This window comes from Callorhinus ursinus, unplaced genomic scaffold, assembly GCF_003265705.2.
Source record: "Callorhinus ursinus isolate GAN/ISIS: 27379988/994484 unplaced genomic scaffold, GSC_fseal_2.0 scaffold2, whole genome shotgun sequence".
NCBI lineage: Eukaryota > Metazoa > Chordata > Mammalia > Carnivora > Otariidae > Callorhinus > Callorhinus ursinus.
The window spans coordinates 61931239-61952773 of record NW_027397064.1 but is presented as its reverse complement, the minus strand read 5'-3'; the positions used below and the strand labels follow the sequence as shown (position 1 = coordinate 61952773).

At 39.3% G+C, this 21535-nt stretch overlaps 1 protein-coding gene across 4 annotated transcripts in view; it reads left to right on the top strand.

Annotated features, from left to right (window-relative positions):
- The window catches only part of B3GALT1 (beta-1,3-galactosyltransferase 1), a 540853-nt gene extending 520571 nt beyond the window's left edge, over window positions 1-20282 (top strand). For 2 of the 4 annotated variants that reach the window (XM_073882932.1, XM_073882952.1), the window contains one exon: window positions 3433-8409. In XM_073882932.1, the coding sequence (XP_073739033.1) occupies window positions 3660-4640 (981 nt within the window). In that variant the 5' untranslated portion in view covers window positions 3433-3659 and the 3' untranslated portion in view covers window positions 4641-8409. Of the gene's footprint in view, window positions 1-3432; window positions 8410-20272 lie in introns of those variants that run through there. The other 2 variants (XR_012375363.1, XM_025853085.2) reach the window with 2 other exon arrangements.
- Window positions 20283-21535: the final 1253 nt, after the last annotated feature.

Genomic DNA, 21535 nt, shown 5'->3' with positions numbered 1-21535 from the left:
GAAGCTTCCGACAGCTGTAGCTCTCCCCCCCACCATCCCAGCTTTCATGTGCTCTTTGCAAGTCATCATTTTTTGATGATCAAGGATCCCCATAGAACTGGTGTCATGCGGTGTGTAACAAACCAGAATGAACTAGGCAAAAATTCCAGCCATGGACACACAATCTAAAAAAAAATAAATGTGTGGATCACTGGGAGAAGAGCAGCATGCGTTCCTCCCTGCCACCCTGGCTCTCCTGTGCAAGATTTTGCCTATTGTCCTATTGGGCCTTAGGAAGCTTGAGATGACTACTCACTTAGTCACCCGCTAGCTGTGTGATCTTGAGCAAGCTACTTGATATCTCTGAGTTTCCATTTTCTCAACTGTAAAATGGAGACAGTACCTCTCTTGTAACAATGTAAGGAATGAAGCTCTATAAAATACAGGGCATGGAGCACATAGCCCAGTACATGCTTTTGAAAATGAGACCTATTCAGGGTGCCGGGGTGGCTCAGTGGTTCAGCGTCTGCCTTCGGTTCAGGTCATGATCCCCGGGCCCTGGGATCGAGCCCCGCATCAGGCTCCCTGCTCTGCAGGGAGCCTGCTTCTCCCTCTCCCACTCCCCCTGCTTGTGTTCCCTCTCTCGCTGTATCTCTCTCTGTCAAATAAATAAATAAAATCTTTAAAAAATAAAATAAAATGAGACCTATAAATAAATTAAATAAATAAATACCTACAATAACAATGGAAAGGAGTGTCGTGTTCGTTAGCTAAGAGAGAACACTCATTCTTCTGTGAAAAGTGTTCTTAAATACATAAACTTTATTCATGCTCTCACCAATTTCTCTTATATTTCTCCCTCTTTGAGCTCTTTCTAAATCTCCCAAGTACCTGTTATTTATGGAGTCCCTTCCCCCAGAAAATCACACAGAGAAGTTTCAGAGAAAACAAATTGTCACTTATTCCCTTGGGGCACAGAATTATGGGAAAAAGAAATACTTAATATGGAAAAATAAATGGCTGTTGAAATCAGTGGACAGGATTTGGTGAAAGTAAAATCCTCCCTTGCACCCTTTCGATTGCAGAGACGGGCGACAAGCTACTCAGCTCAGAACAGTTTCTGAGCACCTCTCACCATCTGCCCCCTGCTTATCTCGAGAGCCTGAAACTTCACCATCACCACCCTGCTCCCCGGCACCCTGCCCTCTTCCCTCCCTCCAGGATTTATAGTCCAGGCACACACCGTGCCTCTCACTTCATGTCTTCACGTTTCCTCTGCCTCAAATGTCTGGCCCTCATCCAGATAATTCGTACTTGCCCTTGAAGACTCAGCTTAGATAACGTTTGCACAGCATCTTCTCTGAGGCAACCTCGTTGTTTCAGTCCGGGATGGGGTGGAGGAGTATGATTCACATCGCAGTCTCTGGGAATGGCGCCTTGTGGAGATACCATGTGCATTCTGCTCGATTGTACCTGGTCTGCCCATACCCTGTCCACCAGCCCACCTCTCCTGTGTCCTCCAGTAGCCTCGTGAGGAAATTTTCTGTCTCTCTGTTTTAATCGTGTACAGGAAGTCTTTCCTCCTAGACCACGTGTTCCTTGAGGAGGAGTATGGGCTCTACTTCCATTTTTCCAATACCTCACAGGCACCCATGTGAGTAGTGGCTCAAGAGGAGAGCTTGAGAGGTGCCTTTTCCAGTGACTATTTTTGGTATGCCAGCTTAGTAATAGATGACTCACAGTTCAGTAGGAAACTATGAGAAGTAACAAGGGCTCTAGGATGACAACAGCAGGCTTATAAGAATCAGATACTAGCCAGGAACAATGACGGAGAAAGTTTGGTTTGAGACTCAACTCACACTCCTTTGGCATTCAGATGGAGCCGCCGTCTGTATATCCCAAGTTGAGAAGCCCTTTTCTAAACTCTATCGCTGGCTTCTCACTTCGTTTCGCTCGCTATTTTAAGTTTCAAAGCTTGCTGCACATCACGTCCTTTTTATCAGCTATGGTGCACCTTAGAGCGGACATTTCCTTCAGGAGCCAAGGATATTGGAGCTTCTATTTAGAGAGTACTTATTATGGGTTGGATGAAGCCCTGCCTATGCCTAGAGTCATGCTGCTTGAAGCCTTTCTAATATTCATTTAGTTAGAACCGTAACCACACTGAGTTATTGCTGGTCTCATATGGATCATATATTCACAGGCAGCTCTTGGCTTTGACAAGAGGATGTGTGTTATCTCTGCTATTGCCCATCATGTCTTTTCATTTCATTATAAATATTGTGCTTGGAAACCTGATTTTCAATCTATAATCCCAGTTAAATTCTTTCAACACAGTCTGTCCATTTAAGTGCGTAGTTTTCTTTGAAGCAGACTTTGTTGAAGTCGATATCCATGATTTGCTATCTCTGTCTTCCGGGGCCACCACATTTTGCTCTAACTGGGAAGGAAAAGACAGTTTTTAACATGAATGGACTTTGTAGGCTGGCATATATTTTTTACTGGCATGAGAGCAGCTCAAGTTCTAGAAAGAATTAGAGTTCCAAAGGACAACTTTTTAATGTGAACCAATTAGAGTGTTCTTTCCATCTTCATTGGGTCTGTGGCTCCAAGCTCAATTGTGTCTCTTATACTGCTGCTCTGTTTACTGACAAGTGTCACTACATAAACAGAATTGAAAGGGGCCAGCATAATTTCATCAAGGGAACATCAGGGGGAATTGCTGAAAAGCACAAAACGTGATACCATTTAGATCAACTCGAAAATGAATGCTGCCAGCTGTCTGAAAAGTCCCTTGGGTGATGGTGTCCGTGCCTGAGGGTAAGGCCCTTCCTCATGTGAAGCCTCCTAGGAAACTGAGAATTAGGGGCCAACATTCATGAGAGCCGAAGTTAGGAAAAAGTGAGGAAAAGTAAGGAATTACTTGTAAGTCAGAGCCCAGGGAGACCGTTTGAGCAGAGATTTTCCAGTAGTCATGCACACATTTTCAAATACAGGGCTAGAGAAAGCAGAGGGATGTTGAGAACCAACTACTTCATCAGAATCAAGCCAACAAACACTCAGGCTTCGAAGCATGGAAATGAGATAGGAGGCCCGGTGTGAGGCCCTCCTGCTTGAAAGAAGACTTCAGTGTCAGGTTTTTAATAGCGAAGAGGTCCTTTTGTGAAGAGGGGAAAGTCTTTTTTAATTACTAATGTTCAGTTTACTTCATGTTCCTCTAGATTATAGAATCTAGTACTTGTTAATTGGGTATGAATATACATAAATAACCTCTATCCAGGGGAGGAAAGGGAGGATGGTGGTGTCAGGAAGTTTTCAGTAGCGGTGGCAATGAATGATTACGTTTACGATTTTAGTCATCGTGGGTAATTCTAACACCCTTATTATGTTTATTTGAGGATGTGAAGTGACTAAATAAATCTGAACGACAACTGTACTTTATTGATTTTGCAGAGTTAAGAGGAAGATTTATGAGACATGGAACTTTCCATCAGGTTTGGAAGAAAGTAAAGGGAATGCAGAGATGCCAGACCGCCACTAAGACCCATGGACATTCCCGCACTCACACTTCTCTGTCAAACTAAGATTTATTAGTAATATGCTGCCTTTGCAAGATGAAAACAAACTAATGCCAAGAAGGCATATTCTTCCGTATTTGCAATAGACGTGCGCTCAAGACAATGGCTTCAAAGGTCTCCTGTCTCTATGTTTTGACAGTTGTGTGCTGGGCCAGTGCCCTCTGGTATCTGAGTATAACTCGGCCCACTTCTTCCTACACTGGCTCCAAGCCATTCAGCCACCTAACAGTTGCCAGGAAAAACTTCACCTTTGGCAACATAAGAACTCGACCTATAAACCCACATTCTTTTGAATTTCTTATAAATGAACCCAACAAATGTGAGAAAAACATTCCTTTCCTTGTTATCCTCATCAGCACCACCCACAAAGAATTTGACGCCCGCCAGGCAATCCGAGAGACGTGGGGGGATGAGAACAACTTCAAAGGGATCAGGATAGCCACTCTCTTCCTCCTGGGCAAGAACGCCGATCCTGTTCTGAATCAGATGGTGGAGCAAGAGAGCCAAATCTTCCACGACATTATCGTGGAGGACTTTATTGACTCCTACCATAACCTTACCCTCAAAACACTAATGGGAATGAGATGGGTGGCCACCTTTTGTTCAAAAGCCAAGTATGTCATGAAAACAGACAGTGACATTTTTGTGAACATGGACAACCTTATTTACAAACTACTGAAACCCTCCACCAAGCCAAGAAGAAGGTATTTTACCGGCTATGTCATCAATGGAGGGCCAATCCGGGACGTCCGCAGTAAGTGGTACATGCCCAGGGATTTGTACCCTGACAGTAACTACCCACCGTTCTGTTCGGGGACTGGCTATATCTTTTCAGCTGATGTGGCTGAACTCATTTATAAGACCTCACTCCATACAAGGCTGCTTCACCTTGAAGATGTCTATGTGGGACTGTGTCTTCGAAAACTGGGCATACATCCTTTCCAGAACAGTGGCTTCAATCACTGGAAAATGGCCTACAGTTTGTGTAGATATCGCCGCGTCATCACTGTGCATCAGATCTCTCCAGAAGAAATGCACAGAATCTGGAATGACATGTCAAGCAAGAAACATCTCAGATGTTAGGATTTTTACCGATGTAAATACATTTCTTTTCTTTTTTAAGAAATGGGGCCTAGGGTGTTGGTGTTTTATTGGTGTCACCGGGGGAAATGAACCAGTGTAGGGGTTTTGTAAAAAGCTTTTCTCTTCCCGCTCCTAGTTTCTTTTTTGGACTACCAATTTACAAGTGTTAGGCTCTGGTCATGGAAACAATACATGAGTTAGAAGGGCCAGATTTCATTCTCAGGTCCTGAGGCATTGTGTTTATCTCAAAAAGCAACATCCTAACTACTGCTAGGATTTACATACTCTGCATCTGAGATAAAAATCTGGTTCTGGGAAACCGAGACTCGAGGTAATGTCTTCATATCATCTCTGCAAAAATAAAAGTAAATAACTCTTTTTCAGAAATAATACACAGTCAGGAAGACACATCCAATGTGATTATTAATATTGTGTGTGCTGTTACATTGAATTTTTACATCTCTTGCCATATAATGTGTACAGTATTTGCGGTCGGTTCCACCAAGACATGAACTTAGGCCTGGCAGGGAGGCTGCAGCTAAATAAATGGAAATTTAAATTTGAAAAGCAAATATTCTGTATGGTTGGAAGACAACTGTGCTTGCTCATCCAAGGATTAAACCTGGTCATCGGGTGGAATGTATATAAAATGCTACTTAACAAAATAAACAAGAGATTTGGCGGGGGGGTGGGGGGGGGGAGGGTCTTTCAGAACAAACATTACCTGGTGCCTCCAAGGAGATTTTGCCAAATGTAATCTCACCTGCTTCCCTCCATACGGTGTTGCTAAGTGCATTTTACCGTTTCTGGCTCAGGAAGGCACATATGTAGAAATTAGTTGGTAGGAGGGCAGAAAAACAATAAATTACGTGGAGAAAACACGAATTTATGTATGCATTATAATTAACATAAGCAAGCTTAGCAATAGTATAAGAAGCCCCTCCCACACATTTGCAAAGCATGTTAGATAAGCTTTCAATGGGTCCCAATGTTATTGAATGCTTTAGCCCTACAGTTGATAGATGTAATATTCTAACATCTGAAACATCCCAGTACCTCTACCTGCAATGCCGTTAGGAGTGGGAGGTGCTCTGGAAGTTCTGTGACTGAGGTTCATGGGAAGGAAAAGTAGAGAAGCTTGGGATCAGTTTCTCTTGGTACCATCGTTCTTGTTGGGTCATGTGAGCAGGCATCTTAACCTTGCTGTGCTTCAATATGCTCATTTATAAAATGGATGGAAAAAACACCTACCTCACAGGTGCTGTGAGAGCAAATTGCATTTGCTAAATATTTTGAGATCCTTAGTTTAAAAGGTGCTAATGCAATGTATCATGCGTTATGCCAAATGCTAAAACAATTAATTACAACGATGGTCATCTGTAGTAGTAATATCATCTTAAATATAAATTCTGCCAACATAAAGATCAAATATGAACTATTAGTGCATCTGATTCTTCTAAAACTTTGACTTTTCCCTGGATACCTTAGGTGTTTGGAGAAGCTTCAATTTCTCTATCATTTCCTCTGGTTTCAATGAATAAGTTTTTACTTTGGTGCAATGCCTTGATTTCCCAGGGTGCTGAAAGTGAAGGCAGCTGTCTTTCTTTGGGGAGGAGCCTCTGGCTGGAAGCATATTACAATAATTGAATCACATGCTTTGCAAAATGTATTATATCCCGTCAACTTAGATCTCAGGAAACATTGATCTGAATTCTCAATAAGGACTTTGAGGGCCTGTAGAGCTAGTCCCCCTCTATCCGAAGAAGAATTGGCACTCCGCAAACCCACATATTGCACATCTTCTATTCATTAGAAAACTTCTGCTTGTTTTCATTCAAAGACAGCCCTGCAACTGAAAGAATATAACTTTTCTTTTAACCTGACCTTTAGAAGCTCCCCCAGAAGTTAATAGCAAACAAGTAAACAAAATGAACAAATGGAAGTCATGGCCTATTTCTTGACAACACTGGATCTCTTATCCCCAGCCCCAAAGAATGCAATATGAGACAGGTCTTCCTGTCCTTCAGTACATCTTCATCCAACAGTCAGCTGGACTGCCGAGTTTGATTGGAAAACAGCATTAGGTAGCCTGGGGAGAGATGGATCAACACAAGGTGAGCCCCTCTCTAACCCCCAACCCTCAACTGCTGTGGGTTCCGGTCATTGGAAAAGTCTCATGACTTTGTACTTGGTTCACATTTCAGTCACATAGCTGAATCAAGCCTCTGTCTTCTACTACCATTTTGCATTTACCTTATGCTCAGTCAAGCCACCTTCGTGTCAAGGAATTGCACATTATAAACATCATATATGTACATCTATGAATTGTTTTCTTTGTGTGTGTGTGTGTGTGTGTGTGTGTGTGTGTGTGTGTACATTATAAATAGAGCCCTAATCTTTAAAAGGAGCAAAAATCGGAGAATCATATGTCTTAAAGAACTATTTCCTAACTTTTTTTATGCTAGGTAGTGCCCATGTAACAAACATGTAAATAGTCATCAAAGACCATATGTATATATTTTAAAGGCATTTTTTTTCTTCTCCCCTGTATGTATAGCTAGAATCTGCTTGTTATGTACATTTTCTTCTGCATGGAGCTTGGTGATGCAAGGCCATTTGTCCAGTGTTTCAATAGCCAAAAGCATGTTTGCCCTTCATTTTTTTGAATGTTCAAAAAAAATGTTTAAGTCAGGTGATCAGGAAAAAAAGCTCTGATTTTCTACTTTTCTTAATTTTATGATGCTGGCCAAATTATGGTTTCAATTATTTAAGCCATTTTTAAATGTATTTTAATTTCTCTTATATAAAATAACGTTTCAGACAGTATTGTACCAGGAGTCATTCAAACAATTTTTATAAAAACCTTCTGACTGTCCCTCTACCTGTTTTGTTCATTATGCATTGATGCATTGGATAACAAAAGGTATCAATATTGAGTGTCTGTATTCTTAGAATTTCTTTTTTAAATTTATTTTTGGAAAAAAAGGTTTTATCTTTGCTGGCTAGTTTGTGTGGCTTTGGGTCTTCTTATGTTGGACCAAATGCCAGTTTCAGCGTATAATATCGTATCTTTAAATAACCAGAATCAAAATTTGAAGATCATTTTTGATTTGGATTAAATTCAGAAGAACAAAACCCCTTTGTGTGATGATATGGGGGAAACAAACTCTTGACAGAGAAGCTAAGGAAGGAGTTTTTCAATCAAATCTCTTCTATCAAAAGACAATGGAACATTTACATAAAGCTTCTGGGATCCATTTTCTACCTTTCCTAATATGTGGGTTTAGTGGGGGAATTGATTATGTCATTTCTTCTGTAAAGGTGAGGATAGTTTTTCTAAGCAACAAAGTAACTCGTGAATGAAAGAAGTAATTTACTAGAAACGCTTGTTGATGATAATTGACACTTAGGTATATCGTTATATATGAATGATTGTTTATTTATGTATTTATTTGTCAGAATTGTACATACTATTTCGCCAAACGTAATTGTCTGTAAAAGTGCACTCTCCAGGTTTGTAGTACTATTTAGGGTTACATGGGTTGCCGATCAAGCTGCTAATCAGAATACTATTTTTTGTATCAATGTTATAAAACTGAAAAATGACAAATAGATGCTGAAGATGTCTTTACATTCAGTTTCTTCACCTTCTTCTTGAAATGTAAACTGTTGATTGAAGCACGATGCCAATGTATACGTCCATCTGTCATGAGGAAGATTATGGTTCCATAAAGCTGATTTTTTTAAACCATTGGGACAAATAAACAGAAGAAGAACATATTTTCCACTTTGCTTCTTTTCTGAAAGAATCTCTTTGATGAGTTGTGATCATTAAAATTAGCCAACACCCTGTTGTTTATCATTAATCTTCTCTTCAACCTCAATATAGGTCATAGCTCACATTATTCAGAGCTCATCCCAAGAGCCCACTGCAGCATAACAGTCAACTTAGAGACGGTTTGCTCCTTAGATCATGGACTGCTCCAGGGTTTAGGAAACTGGTGTCTCCCTTGCCCCTTTGTAGCCTCAGGAAAGTCTCTGTGTTAAATTCTATGGGTTGAACATGTCAACAAATTCCAATTCAGAGAGCACTATATTGATAACATGAGTGGTGAATTAGGACATATTAAATACAAGGCAAAACTGTCATTCTTATGCATCACCCACATACATCCTTTGGAATACTGCATACTACTTTAAAAGTTTGCTCAGACTGGAAAAATGCTATTCAGGCATCCTTTACAGCAGACAAATAGGGGATGCTTGCTGATGCCTGACTTTGTAAGCAAGAGACTAATAGCTCTTTAAGAGACAAGAGTTCCTATTATTATCAACCCTGAATTAGCTTAAATAGGTCTTTACTTTTTAATGGAAATCTAACTGGATTTACTACCGCTGTACCTCAGAGTTCAAAACGTTAAGTCCATCAGGTGAGCTGAAATACATGAGTTAACAAGGAAAACATAAAATACGTAGATTTGTATTCCGTGTGACTCTTCTAAAGGACCAACATCAAAGGCAATGTTGTAAAGGCATGGTCTTATACCAGCAGCATCAGCACCAAGTGGGAACTGGTTAGAAATGCAAATTCTTGGAACCTACCAGAAACTTAGGGGTGTGGCTCTGCAATCTATTTTAACAAGCTTGTTAGGTGACTCTCGGTTACACTGAAGTTGAGAATGCTGCTCAGGGGCTGGCAAACGACCCTCTGTGAACCGCTTCTAGCCTGCTGCCCCCAGGTTGAGAGTGGTTTCAGGATGAACATTTCCAAAGATTCGATGAGGGGACACACTAGTACTGAACCCCAATTAAGCGACATGTTTTCCCAATGGTAAGAATTCTACTCTTCTCAGGGCGCCTGGGTGGTTCTGTCAGTTAAGCGTCTGCCTTGGGCTCAGGTCATGATCCCCGGGTCCTGGGATGGAGCCCTGAATGGGGCTCCTTGCTCAGCGGAGAGTCTGCTTCTCCTTCTTCCTCTCCTCCTCTGCCCTGTTTGTGTTCTCTCTCACGCTATCTAAGCAAAATCTTCTTTTAAAAATTATCTTCTCAGTAGATGTGTATTGCCAAAAAAAGGCCTTAATTATTATTTTATTATATTTTAATTTCATTAATACAGAAACTGTGGAGATCTGTTTCTTGTTATTTCAGTAAGTTTATATATCTTCAATTTTGCCTGTTAGCCTACGAGCTTGATTTATTATCTGGTCCTTTACAGGGAAAGTTTGCCAACCTCTAACTTAGAGAAACAGGGAGACATCTGACAAAGGTATGATGTACAAATTTCCTCCAATTGTGGATGAGAAATGACAGCACTAAAGCATACTGGAATTGTTTTCATGCAGCCAGGGAAATGACAATGTAGTCATGGTAATGTATTGCATTAAAAACCTACAGCTGCTTATATTTTTAAAATATTTTTTATCTTTCTGGGTGATTTTTAAAAATTATAAAAACTTGATTCTAATTGTAACAATTAGCCAAAGTTTAATTAATATATTGCTTAAGGTTGTGTGGGTATTAGACCTAAGAGGGTGGGTTTCATATAGCTTGATTATCATAATTACAAGCATTTTATTTTCTCATTTACTTAATTGATTGTCAGAGCTTTCCAGATAAATTCACACTGCTGGAAGAGAATTGAATACATTTCTGAGAGAAAAAAAAAATGGGGCTATTTAGAAGAATGATGTGTCCCAGAATATAACCCATGTGAGCATGAAAAATTGCCCTTGATCATATCTCCTTACCTCTTTGCTGGTTAAAATAGGCATTTTTGTGAAATGAAAAAGAGATGAATGAAAAAGTATTATTGATTCAACTACATCTATAATAACACCAACTCCACTGTCTCTTCAGCCAGAGGTGCCTAGCACTCAAGAAAAGTTTTCCATTTAGTTTTCCTTATAGAATCTATTAGTTTGGTACATCATGTCGACTATTTGTTATGCCTCTTGCAATGACCTCAGTCCTCACCTGGGGGGAGCATGGCGTGAGAGGTGATTTATTCTCTCTGAGGTTTATTCCCGAGCGTTTACTCAGCAGTGGCTGCCTGATATGGCAGGCCAGGCGGCGTTACGTGTGGGGGTTTTGTGATGAAGACTATTTTTCAGCAGAGACAAGGATGACCTCACCAAGAGTGAGGTGAGGGGGAAGAACACATCAGAGACTTTCTCCTGTTGTAAAGCCTTAAATTTTCAGTGCCCATTCCTCCGGTCTCTTGTCGTTGTTAAATCCTAAGGGTAGCCCCGTGAGGTAGTATTACTGTTATCTCAACTGACAAATTAGGAAACTGAGGCAACAGAATTGTGTAACTTACAGAGTGAACCTGGACCCGCTGGCTCTAAAGGCTGCGTCCATAACCAGTGCAGCATGCTGCCTCTGAAGGTAAGAACATACAATCCAACTCCCACCGCCCCCAACCCCATCCCCATTCCAATGGAAGTCTGTGTAATTATTTGGTTTTCAGGTTGGAAACCCCCCAGCTTTCTTTGAGTTTATAATTTACCTTCTTTAACATTCACCCTTTTTAAGTGTACAGTCCTATGAGTTTTGACAAATGATACATTTGGGTAACTGCCACCATAATCCAGATCTAGAGCAGTTCTGTCACCTCCCAAATTCTCTTGCCCCTTGGTAATCAGTCCCCTTCTCCAGCCCCTGGCAGTCACTGATCTCTTTCCAAACTTCTATCTTACATGGTATTTGCTTTTCATTCAGTAGTCATCATATATAATGCTTAATGTTTAGGAAAAAGTTTCTTCAGATAACCCATTATGACAATTTAGTACAAAGAAAAGGAAAAACCCGGAAAGGAAGAGAATAGAAGACCCCCAAAAAAAAATTTTTTTAAGAAAATAGTTAAACCGGGGCGCCTGGGTGGCTCAGTCGGTTGAGCATCGGCCTTCAGCTCAGGTCATGATCCCAGGGTCCTGGGATCGAGGCCCGCATCGTGCTCCCTGCTCCGCGGGAAGCCTGCTTCTCCCTGTCCCTCTGCCCCTGCTTGTGTTCCCTCTCTCGCTGTGTCTCTCTCTGCCAAATAAATAAATAAAATCTTAAAAAAAAAAATAGCTAAACAACATGAAAGTACAGGTAAAGATTCCAAAATTTAAAAGAATACCACCATAGATTGGATAATATCCAAATCTAATGAATATTAATAAGAAAATACAAGTCAAAAATCTATAACCTCCCTCACTCAGAGCCTAGCCCAGCTCAGGAGGAACTTTTAACAGAGCCTCTATCTTTCAGAGTTCACACACACATTTCTGTAAAGTAGAAAAAACAATCTATAAGTTCAATTACACTTTCTTCCCTCTTGGAAGCAAAGGATCCTCTGGAGAGGCATCCATCACTCACTAGCTCATTAAAAAGCCAAGCCCTCTCTGCACTGCGGGATTTGTCTCCACACAGGCCTCCAACCACACTCAGACAAGCTCTATTTCTGTATCTGCCTTTGCTTTCTTTCTATTGGTCTCTTCAACATATGCTAGTCCACATTTCCTTTAGGAAAAGAGAACTTCACAACTACAGGTTTCTCTTCAAACTTTATCAACAGAAGTATCTGAGGTAACTTGGAAAGCATGCCCTTTGTAACAATACACTCCTCAGTCCTACAGGCAATCCAGGATAAGCAGCATGGTTGTGGGAGCAAACAGGAGCCGGGGGCAGGAAGAACAGCATGAGGGACACATACACTCTACAGCAGTGCTCCTCAGGTTGTAATGTGCCTAGTACTTACCTGGGAATCTTGTTAAAATGCACATTAGTAGTTCAGGGTACAACCAAGGTTCTGATTTTCTGATAAGCCCTCAGACAATGCTGATACTCTTGTAGCAAGACCCTAGCATTTAAGGCCAGATTCTCGATAGAGATACTAGCGTTCATTTGGCATCTATTATGGACCATACCAAGGGCTTTCACTTACTGCCTCTAAATCTTCACAAAAACTTGTTAAAAGGTATTAAGGATTGAGGTGAGGTTTGAGTCTCTAATGTGGTCTTAGGTTAAAACCTCATTCTTTTTATTTCTTGTCTATATTTTCTCTGAGACCTTATGGGAGAAGATTGAGGTCCTAGAGGAAGCAATACACCCAAGAAACAAAGCAATGAGAGGCAAAACAATCTACTTAAAATATCACGCTATTATTTTGTTGATACAGTGCCTCCTAGCCCAATAAAGGATTCTATCTTAAAACCAAGTTGGCACTCGGGGCACCTGGGTGGCTCAGTCGTTAAGCATCTGCCTTCAGCTCAGGTCATGATCCCAGGGTCCTGGGACGGAGCCCCATGTTGGGCTCTCTGCTCAGCAGGGAGCCTGCTTCTCCTTCTCCATCTGCCTTCCCCCGCCCCCTGTTCGTGCTCTCTATATATATCTGTGCTCTCTCTCTCTCTCTCTCTAAAAAAAAAAAAAAGAAAAAGAAAAAAAAAGTTGGCACTCATAGCTTAGGTCCAGGTCAAAGATGGCTTCATCTTTCCACCAATCACATACTCTTACCAAGCTTAAGGTAGGAAGAGACTTCATAGTACATAGAGAAGAGAGGGGAAGGATGTATGGACAGGCTACAGAACTCCTGGTACTAGATCATGAACGCAACAGAAACAGAAGGAAAGCAGCAGAGAGAAACACCTATGTCATCTGTCCACAAAAAGTGACTCCTGCACAGGCGTAAATGTGGTTAATTATTGTCATAGAAAACAACCATTCAGATTAGTAATCTGACCTCTTGAGGAGGAACGATGAACAGGGTGAGAGAAAGGAAGCTTTTTTGGCATGATATCAGAAGCTAGGTGGTCCCTCCCAAAAAAGGAACCCAGTATTTATTATTGGCACTATTTTGAAGTTGAGGAATCTGAGAGCCAGAGAAATTGTCAAAAATTGATAACTGGAAGGATAGTATTCAAACCCAGTCTTTTGACTAGAGTTCAAATGCTTTTTTCCATTACATCACACTGCTCTCAATACCATTCACAGTGTTGGAAGCAAAAGAGGAGAAAACTCTGGTTTTAAACTATATACACATCTAGGGGCGCCTGGGTGTCTCAGTTAAGCATCTGCCTTCGGTTCAGGTCATGATCCCGGGGTCCTGGGATCGAGCCCCACATCGGGCTCCCTGATCAGTGGGGAGCCTGCTTCTCCCTCTGCCTGCAGTTCCCCCTGCTTGTGCTCGCTCGCTCTCCCTCTCTCTCTGACAAATAAATTTAAAGTATATACACATTTAAAGGATTTATTAGCAATATACCCAAGGCCAAATAGGCAGTCAGTGCTTGAAGTAACAAACGAGTGTGGAAGATCAGCATGAAAGAGTTCCAGAATCCAGATTGGCAGCCCAAAGACTGTGCAAATACCTGGGACAACAGCCTCAAAATCTAGGCAAGAGTCAAAAAAATAGGTTTAGAACATCCAGCAGGATTACTTAATATTAAATTGCAAAACACAGAGAACTGGATTTTTTAGGTAGAAACTCTCATCCAAGAATTCTTTTTAAATGCCATAAGCAAGTTTGTCTACAGGATCCTCGGAGGGAGGATTGTACATTTACTTTTGAATCTAGAAGTAACCTAGATCTGATGTAGCCACAAATAAAATACATGTTTTTCAACAAAAACACAAAGCACACTTTGCAAAGGCTTTGCACATGCTTTCTTATTTTTAAGGCAAATGGAGGGAGGAGAAAATGACTCAAGGAACAAAGGAAGAGAGTCAGCCATAGAGACAACGAGAACTTTTGAAATCAAGAGACAGCAAGGAGCAGGAAGGAAGGGAAGTAAGAGAACAGAAAGCAGTTATTCAGGGTGAGGTGAAGAGGAAGAGAAACTCACCTGTTTTCAGATTATGTTGACCAATGTTACTTGGCTTTTGCCATTGTGAAAAGTAAGTATCATGGATTTCAAGCCACTTTCCATCAGATTTTCTTCTAAGTAGAGAAGTTTAAAACAGGAGGAGTCCCCCAGAGGCAGTTGTCAAACTGTGTTTTTTTCTAAGATCATGTTTGTCCATTCACATTTCTTGTATATCAGCTTGATTTTTTGCTTGTTTGTTTTCTGTTACTTACTTCTGCCTTATAATTATACTCAGTTGGTTCTGATGTCTGTACCAGAAATGCTACATTCTTTTGCATTAAATTTTGCAGGTGTGCTATAACTGAATCCCAGAGATTGGACTTGCTTGGGTTTCCATAGCCATGGATTAAGTAATAAGTGAAATCACTAACATTTTCAGTGGAGAAAGATCATTGGACACTCTTCTTTCCACATTAGAAGGAGGTACAAATTAAGGCAACCTAGCTTTAAAGCTTTAAATCCAGCTTTAAAATCAAAATAAAAAAAATTACATTAGGTTTCTGATAAACTGTAAAATCAATTTCAGTTGAGAATGCTATCATTTTGCTTTATTACTCTTGGGTAGATAGCAGAGTATTGATGGAAGCCCATGAAGGCATATTTATTCATTCAACCGTTAACTCAATATATATTTCTTGAAGGCTAACCAGGAATCAGACACAATGTTAGTACCAAGCGTTTATACATTTTAGGAGTGGATTGTTGAATATTCTTAAAAGCTCAAGCTTCCTTGTTATTCAAAATCAGAATATGTTTCTTAGAATTCCTAATCCCTGGATGCTTTAGTGGGAGCTAGTTCACTATAGAAGTATTTATGATCCCATGATCACCAAGCCAGCATTGTTTATAGCTTGGTCCATAGAATCATCATTTTTATTCTTTCATGAATAAACCTAATGGATTAAAATAGGGTTGATTCGTGTCTGTTAACCAGAAAAGAAACATAGTAATGCATATGTAGTCCTGCATGTTTAAGTCTCTCAAATACTAAATCCATTCTAATTGCAATGTAAATTGTGTTAAGCCCCAACCCCAACCAAGAACCACTAAGTTTCACTTACATTACATGCTGATACTTTCGTTTCTTCAGATGGAAGATTATACAAAACTCTAAATAGGTTTAATAACTTAAAATATATTTCTATGAGATTAATAGATTGCATGATGGGCTATAGAATTTGCTGAAAAGTTTTGAGCAAGCAAACCTGTCCCAGACCCCTATCCTGAGTCAGCAGTCCTGTCCAATCTGTATTTACAGCTATGCATGGGCAACTGGACATGGTTTGAAATCTCCAGACCATTCAGCAATTGCCCAATTAGGGCAAAGGCATCTCTCACTTAACTTTATCAAACTTCACAAAAATGTTCAACAAGGGCTTTAACGTCTTCTCTCCTGTATCAAGGTAGCTACTCCATGGTCTGGGGTGATTTCCCCACACCACACCTCCATTTTACTCAACCTTCAAGACTCAACTCAAATGCTACCCATCAATATTCTTTATTGCCCTTTCATAACTCAAAAAGCATGCAGGTATGGGCAATCATAGTATGAGAGTTATGGGGTTTCTCAAAATACAAAATCCTTCACAAATGCATTTGATTATACCATCTAGTCTCTCTAAATAGGAAGTTCACCAAATATAATGCTGAAGTCACAAATACCCCCTAATGTCAATCCATTGTTATAAGAAGAGGATTTTCTGGGTCATTGGCCTTCATATTTAAAGAGTAGATGAGCTCCTTTAGAACGGATCAAAACAATGATTACCAACCTTACACTTTGCAGACATTATTTATCCTCTCCTTGTCCAATTTTCCCATCTCAATAATTGGGCCTATTAGAAATCTGGGAACGAGCCTTATTTGATTCCAGTCTATGTCCCACTCTAGACCATAGTCTCCATGAAGGCAGGGATTGTGTCTGCTTTGTCCATGTTGTATAGGCAGCACCAAAAACAGTCAAAGAAGGTGCTCAGTAAGCACTTACTAAATAGCTAAATTAACTAAATTTTCTGTTATCTCAAGGAAAATTCTAAAGTCTCAAACAGTTCTCAAAGTTAATTTTTCCCTTGCTCTAATTCTTCTTTTAATTTATTTCATCCTTTAATATTGATAGGAGAAAGGTCATAAATCATAAAATCTAAGTTGCCAAAAGAGCCTTTTCTGTCCTAATTCAACAAATTGCACTTCAGATGAATGCTCAAACACCTTTGCTTTACATAAATCCAGATACAGGGAGCTCATTCATTCCTAAGGCCACCAATTCCCATCTTGGACAGGTCCCTGGACTTTCTTTAGCTATTAGAAAATAATGATCATTTTGTCCCTTCATCCTTTCTTTTTCCCATGAACTTCTTCCTATGACATGTAATCTTTCTAACACAGATCTGATCATATTATTTCATCCCAACCCAAAGGTTCTCCGAGACTGCAGAATAAAGGTTAAATGCCTTTAAAAATAAAAAACCAGATCCTGTTTTCTTCTTAAGCATTATCTCTCACCTCCCTGTGGTCTGGCCATACTCAGTACATTCTCTCACTTGTCTCTGGGCTTTTCATGTTATCCTCTCTGCTTGAACCTCTCTTCCTCCTCCCTCTTCCTTCTGCCATTTTCCTGCCTATCATCTGGATAATTTCTCCTAATTTTCATCCTCAGCTCACAAGACCATCATGCTAGAAGCCTTCCTTGACACTCCTCCCCAACTCTAAGCTATATTCTATTTGCTTTCAAAGCACTCTGTCTTTTTAAATCTGATGATCATACTTCATGGTAATTACCCATTGACCGATCTCTATCTCCCACCCAAACAGAGTTCTATGAAGGGAAGGGTTACATCCACCTTTATTCATTTATCCAATCTGTTTTGCATTTAATTAACAAATGTTGATTGAGCACCTATTATGTACTATGTACCATTCTGACCACTGGGAAAATAGTAATAAACAAAACAGACAAAAAAGCCTTGCCATTATACTTTCTAGTTCTCCCCTGCTCATAATTCTAGACCCAATTCCTGCAACAGTGCTGATAGTATGTGTTCCTTAACTCATTTATTAATTCAACAAATATATACTGAGCACTGTGCTACGAGTAGGGAATATACTAAACAAAATAAACTCAATTTTTACTCTCATAGAGCTTCTGTTACATTAAAGGAGACATTTCAAACTAATAATATACAAATAAATATTTAAAACTGAAATTTCAGCTACTTTTCAGAAGGTTACTTAATACCCTGTTTTTGAAGTATCAGATCTTTATTCATTAGAGCAGGCAACAGCAAAATATGACCCACCGCCTGTTTTTATAAATAACGTTTTACTGGAACACAGCCATGCCCATTTGCTTATAAATTGTCTCTGAACCATACAAGGAAATGAAAGATACTTGATGTGATGGAGCGTGGTGAACTGGAGGTGGAGTTAGCGATAATGCCGGAATGGGAAGGAGAACCAAGTCATACAAATCCCTGTAAGCCAAATTAGTTTAGATTGAAATCAAACTCATTGGTTCTTAAATTTTACCATGTGTAAAAACTGAAAGGGGAGTTTTGAAAAATAAAGATTCTAACAAAGAGATTAAAAACTTTTAGCAACCTGCATTTTTAGCAAGAAATCTGTTTAGGAATCTACAGTTTAGTAAGAACCCAACTAGACCACAGACCACACTTGGAGAACCTCCGAAGGGTTTTAAGGATGGCAATAACAGGGCTTGAGTTAAGTTTTAACCATAGGGAATGCTGTGCAGAAAATGAACTCAAGAGAAGCAGATTTAAAACACTTGGGGTCTTTTTTGAGGGGTGGGGGTATGGGAATTTCATTTTCTCCATCAGTTTTCTGTTATAATCATGGATCCTTTTTATTAACAAATAATTCATATACAGTAAAGTTGGTTCTTTTAAAGTGTACAATTTAGGGCCTTCAGGATATTCACATAGTTGTATGTTGATCAACACTATCTAATTTCAGAACATTTCATCACCCCAAAAAGAGATGCCATATCCATCAGCAGTCACTTTCCATTCTCCTCCCTTCAGCCCCAGGAAACTACTGTGTTTTCTATTTCTGTGGATTTACCGATTCTGGACATTTCACATAAATACAGTTATGAAGTATGTGACCTTTGGTGTTTGGCTTCTTTTGCTTATCATAATGTTTTCAGGGTTCATCCATGCTGTAGCACATAGAAGAACTTCACTCTTTTGTGTTTGGATAAATTATTATATGGATATACTACTTTTGCATGAATTTTTCATATTCTTCCCTACAATCCTTTTTAATTCCTGCAGTCTTAGTAATGGTGTCTCTTCTTTTATTCTTGATTTTGGTAATTTGTACCAAATTTGGTAATTTTTTTCAATCTAGATAAAGGCTCATCAATTTTATTGATCTTTACAAAGAACCAAGTTTGGCTTCATTGATTTTTCCCTATTGCTTTTATTTCCCTATTTTATTGATTTCCACCTTAGTCTGATTTATTTCCTTTCTTCTACTTATTGTTCAGTTTTATTTGATTCATTTTGTCTTTTTTAAGGGTTTTTTTTTTAAGGGTTTTTGGGTTTTTTGGTGAAGGTTGGATTATCTTGGACTTTCCTTCTTTTCTAATATAGGCTTCTTTGGGTTATATATTTCTCTTAAATCACTGCATTAGGTGTATCACATAAATGTTGATATATTTTGGTTTTGTTTTCATCTAGTTCAAAATATTTTTAATGTCCCTAGTGATTTTTGACTCATATATTATTTAAAGAGTATTATTTTATTTTCAAATATTTGAAGATTTTCGATATCTTTCTATTGTCGGTTTCCAATTAAACTGCATTGTGTTTGACAAATATACCTTGGAAGATTTCATTTATTTTAAGTTTATGTAATTTCTTGTTTTATAGCCCAGTATATTGCCTATCCTGGAAAATATTTCATGTACTCTTGAAAATAATTTCTATTTATTTCTTATTAATAATTTCTCTCTTAATAGTATGTGGTATAGTTTTTTTTAATGTATTTAATATAGCTGGTTTAAAGTCTTTATCTAGTAAGTTCAACTTGGCTTCTTTGGGGACAGTTTCTATTGACTGTTTTGTTCCTCTAAATGGGAAATACTTTCCTGTTCCTCTGCATGTTCTTTTTATGTTGAAAATTTAAATAATACAATTTGCCAATTCTGGATATTTGATTTCTGTCCTCTCTCCAGGATCTATTGTTATTGCTATCTGTTGTTTCTTTGTTTACTGACTTTCCTGGAATAACTTTATAAAGTTTTTATTCTTTATCATGTGTGGCCATGGAAGTCTCTAATCAGTGAGATTAGTGGCCAGCTAGTGATTGGACAGAGATGTCCTTAAATGCCTTGAACCAATGTGTTCTCCAGTCTTTGCAGAGGTACTGTGGAGAGGGTAGGCAGGAGCATGAGTGTTTTAAATGCTCTGGCAAGAGTTTACAACTCCACCCTTGCTTTTACTTCCTGCTTGCACAGAGCTTCCAAGTTAGCCAGAATTATGACCATCAGGACTTCTTAGGTCATTCCTGGATGTGCACAGTGTGGTATGTGTGTGACCTTTTAGAATTCCAGGAATATGCCAGAACTTTTCAAAGCTTCCTATGGACATCTCAATCTCCAGGTTTTCATTTTAAGAATTTGGTCAGTTTCTTATTATTTCCGACTGGTAACATTGCCTCAGGCAGCTGTAATGTTAAACAGTTGCTGCTGATTGTATTTAACAAATGCTCTTTGGATTGGGCTCTTTTCACAAAGTGAGATTTGTGTCAAGTTCAATAAAAGCAAGCCCTGAGAATAGAGCCCCTCGGTGAATTGTCTGGTCAAATAGTGACAATGCTTTGATAATGGGGTATTTGGGGGTATTCCAAACCCATTACATCTCTTCTAGTGGCTTCTGGGCTGCTGGTTTCCATAGCTACCATAGTTGTGGGGATGTTATTTTTCAAGACTACTGCAGAACTAGGAAGAGGTGGATGGGATTGGCAAATTAAAATCCCACAAAGCTCGCTGTTCCTATAAATACCCAGTCATATTTCTTAAATAAACCCTCAGACTGTTGCAAGCCTTTAGTTCATTTACAGATTTTGAGAAAGTTTATTATGACAGTTTTTTTCCAATGTTCTCATTGCTTTCATGGAGAAGCAGATTTGCAGAGGTTCCTATTCTATTCTGGAAAAGGATTGTTGCCAGTTTATTGATTCATTCACTCATTCATATAGTAACTGATAAATGGTTGTTTTTTTCACTCAATAAATATTTATTGATATTCATTGTGTATCAAAAATTATTAAGTAGGAATATACCAAGATTAATAAGGTAGGGTCACTCTCTCAGATGAGTTGAGTGTGTAGGTACAGAGGAAACAAACATTGGAAGTAAATCCTGATGATATAATGTGATTATTAATGTAACAGTGGTATAAAAAGAATATATTGAAAGAGTAGTTGAGAAAGCACATCACTCTGTGGAGACTTTGTGGTAAATGCTGTAGAATAGGTGACATCTAAGCTGAATAAAGTAAGATGAGTAAAAGCTGATCAAAGAAGAGGGCAGACACACCAGCTAGACAGAATGGTGTGAGCAAAGACAGAAGAGATAAAAATGCCTTGAAAGTTCCTTTGGCTGAAGGATAGTATTAGAAAGTGGCTGCTGTAGGATATGGGGAGCAACCAAAACGTTCTAAAGCAGAGTAGGTAGTGGTAATGGGGTATTGAAGGTAGTGGCGGTGGAGATTGGGATAGGTATAGAAGACCGCTTACATGCAAGGTTGAGGGAGCAGGTGGAGCAATGTTTTCAGCATTCATTTGTCAGAGTTCCTCCTTGCCAATATAATTGGTCAGTATCATTTGTAATATAGATGCTCTCATACTTAGTACAGTAGTCTAGGTGTGCTTAGTGGTCCACCACCCCTAAATCACCAAAACTTGGGATAGCCAGAGCCATATTAAGTTTGTGATCAACTCAACCCCCTAACTCTTTTCCACATATATGAGCACTTGTTCCCTCCCTTTGTGACTTTTTGATTGAAGGAGTGTGTGAGGAAACGGAACTCAGGG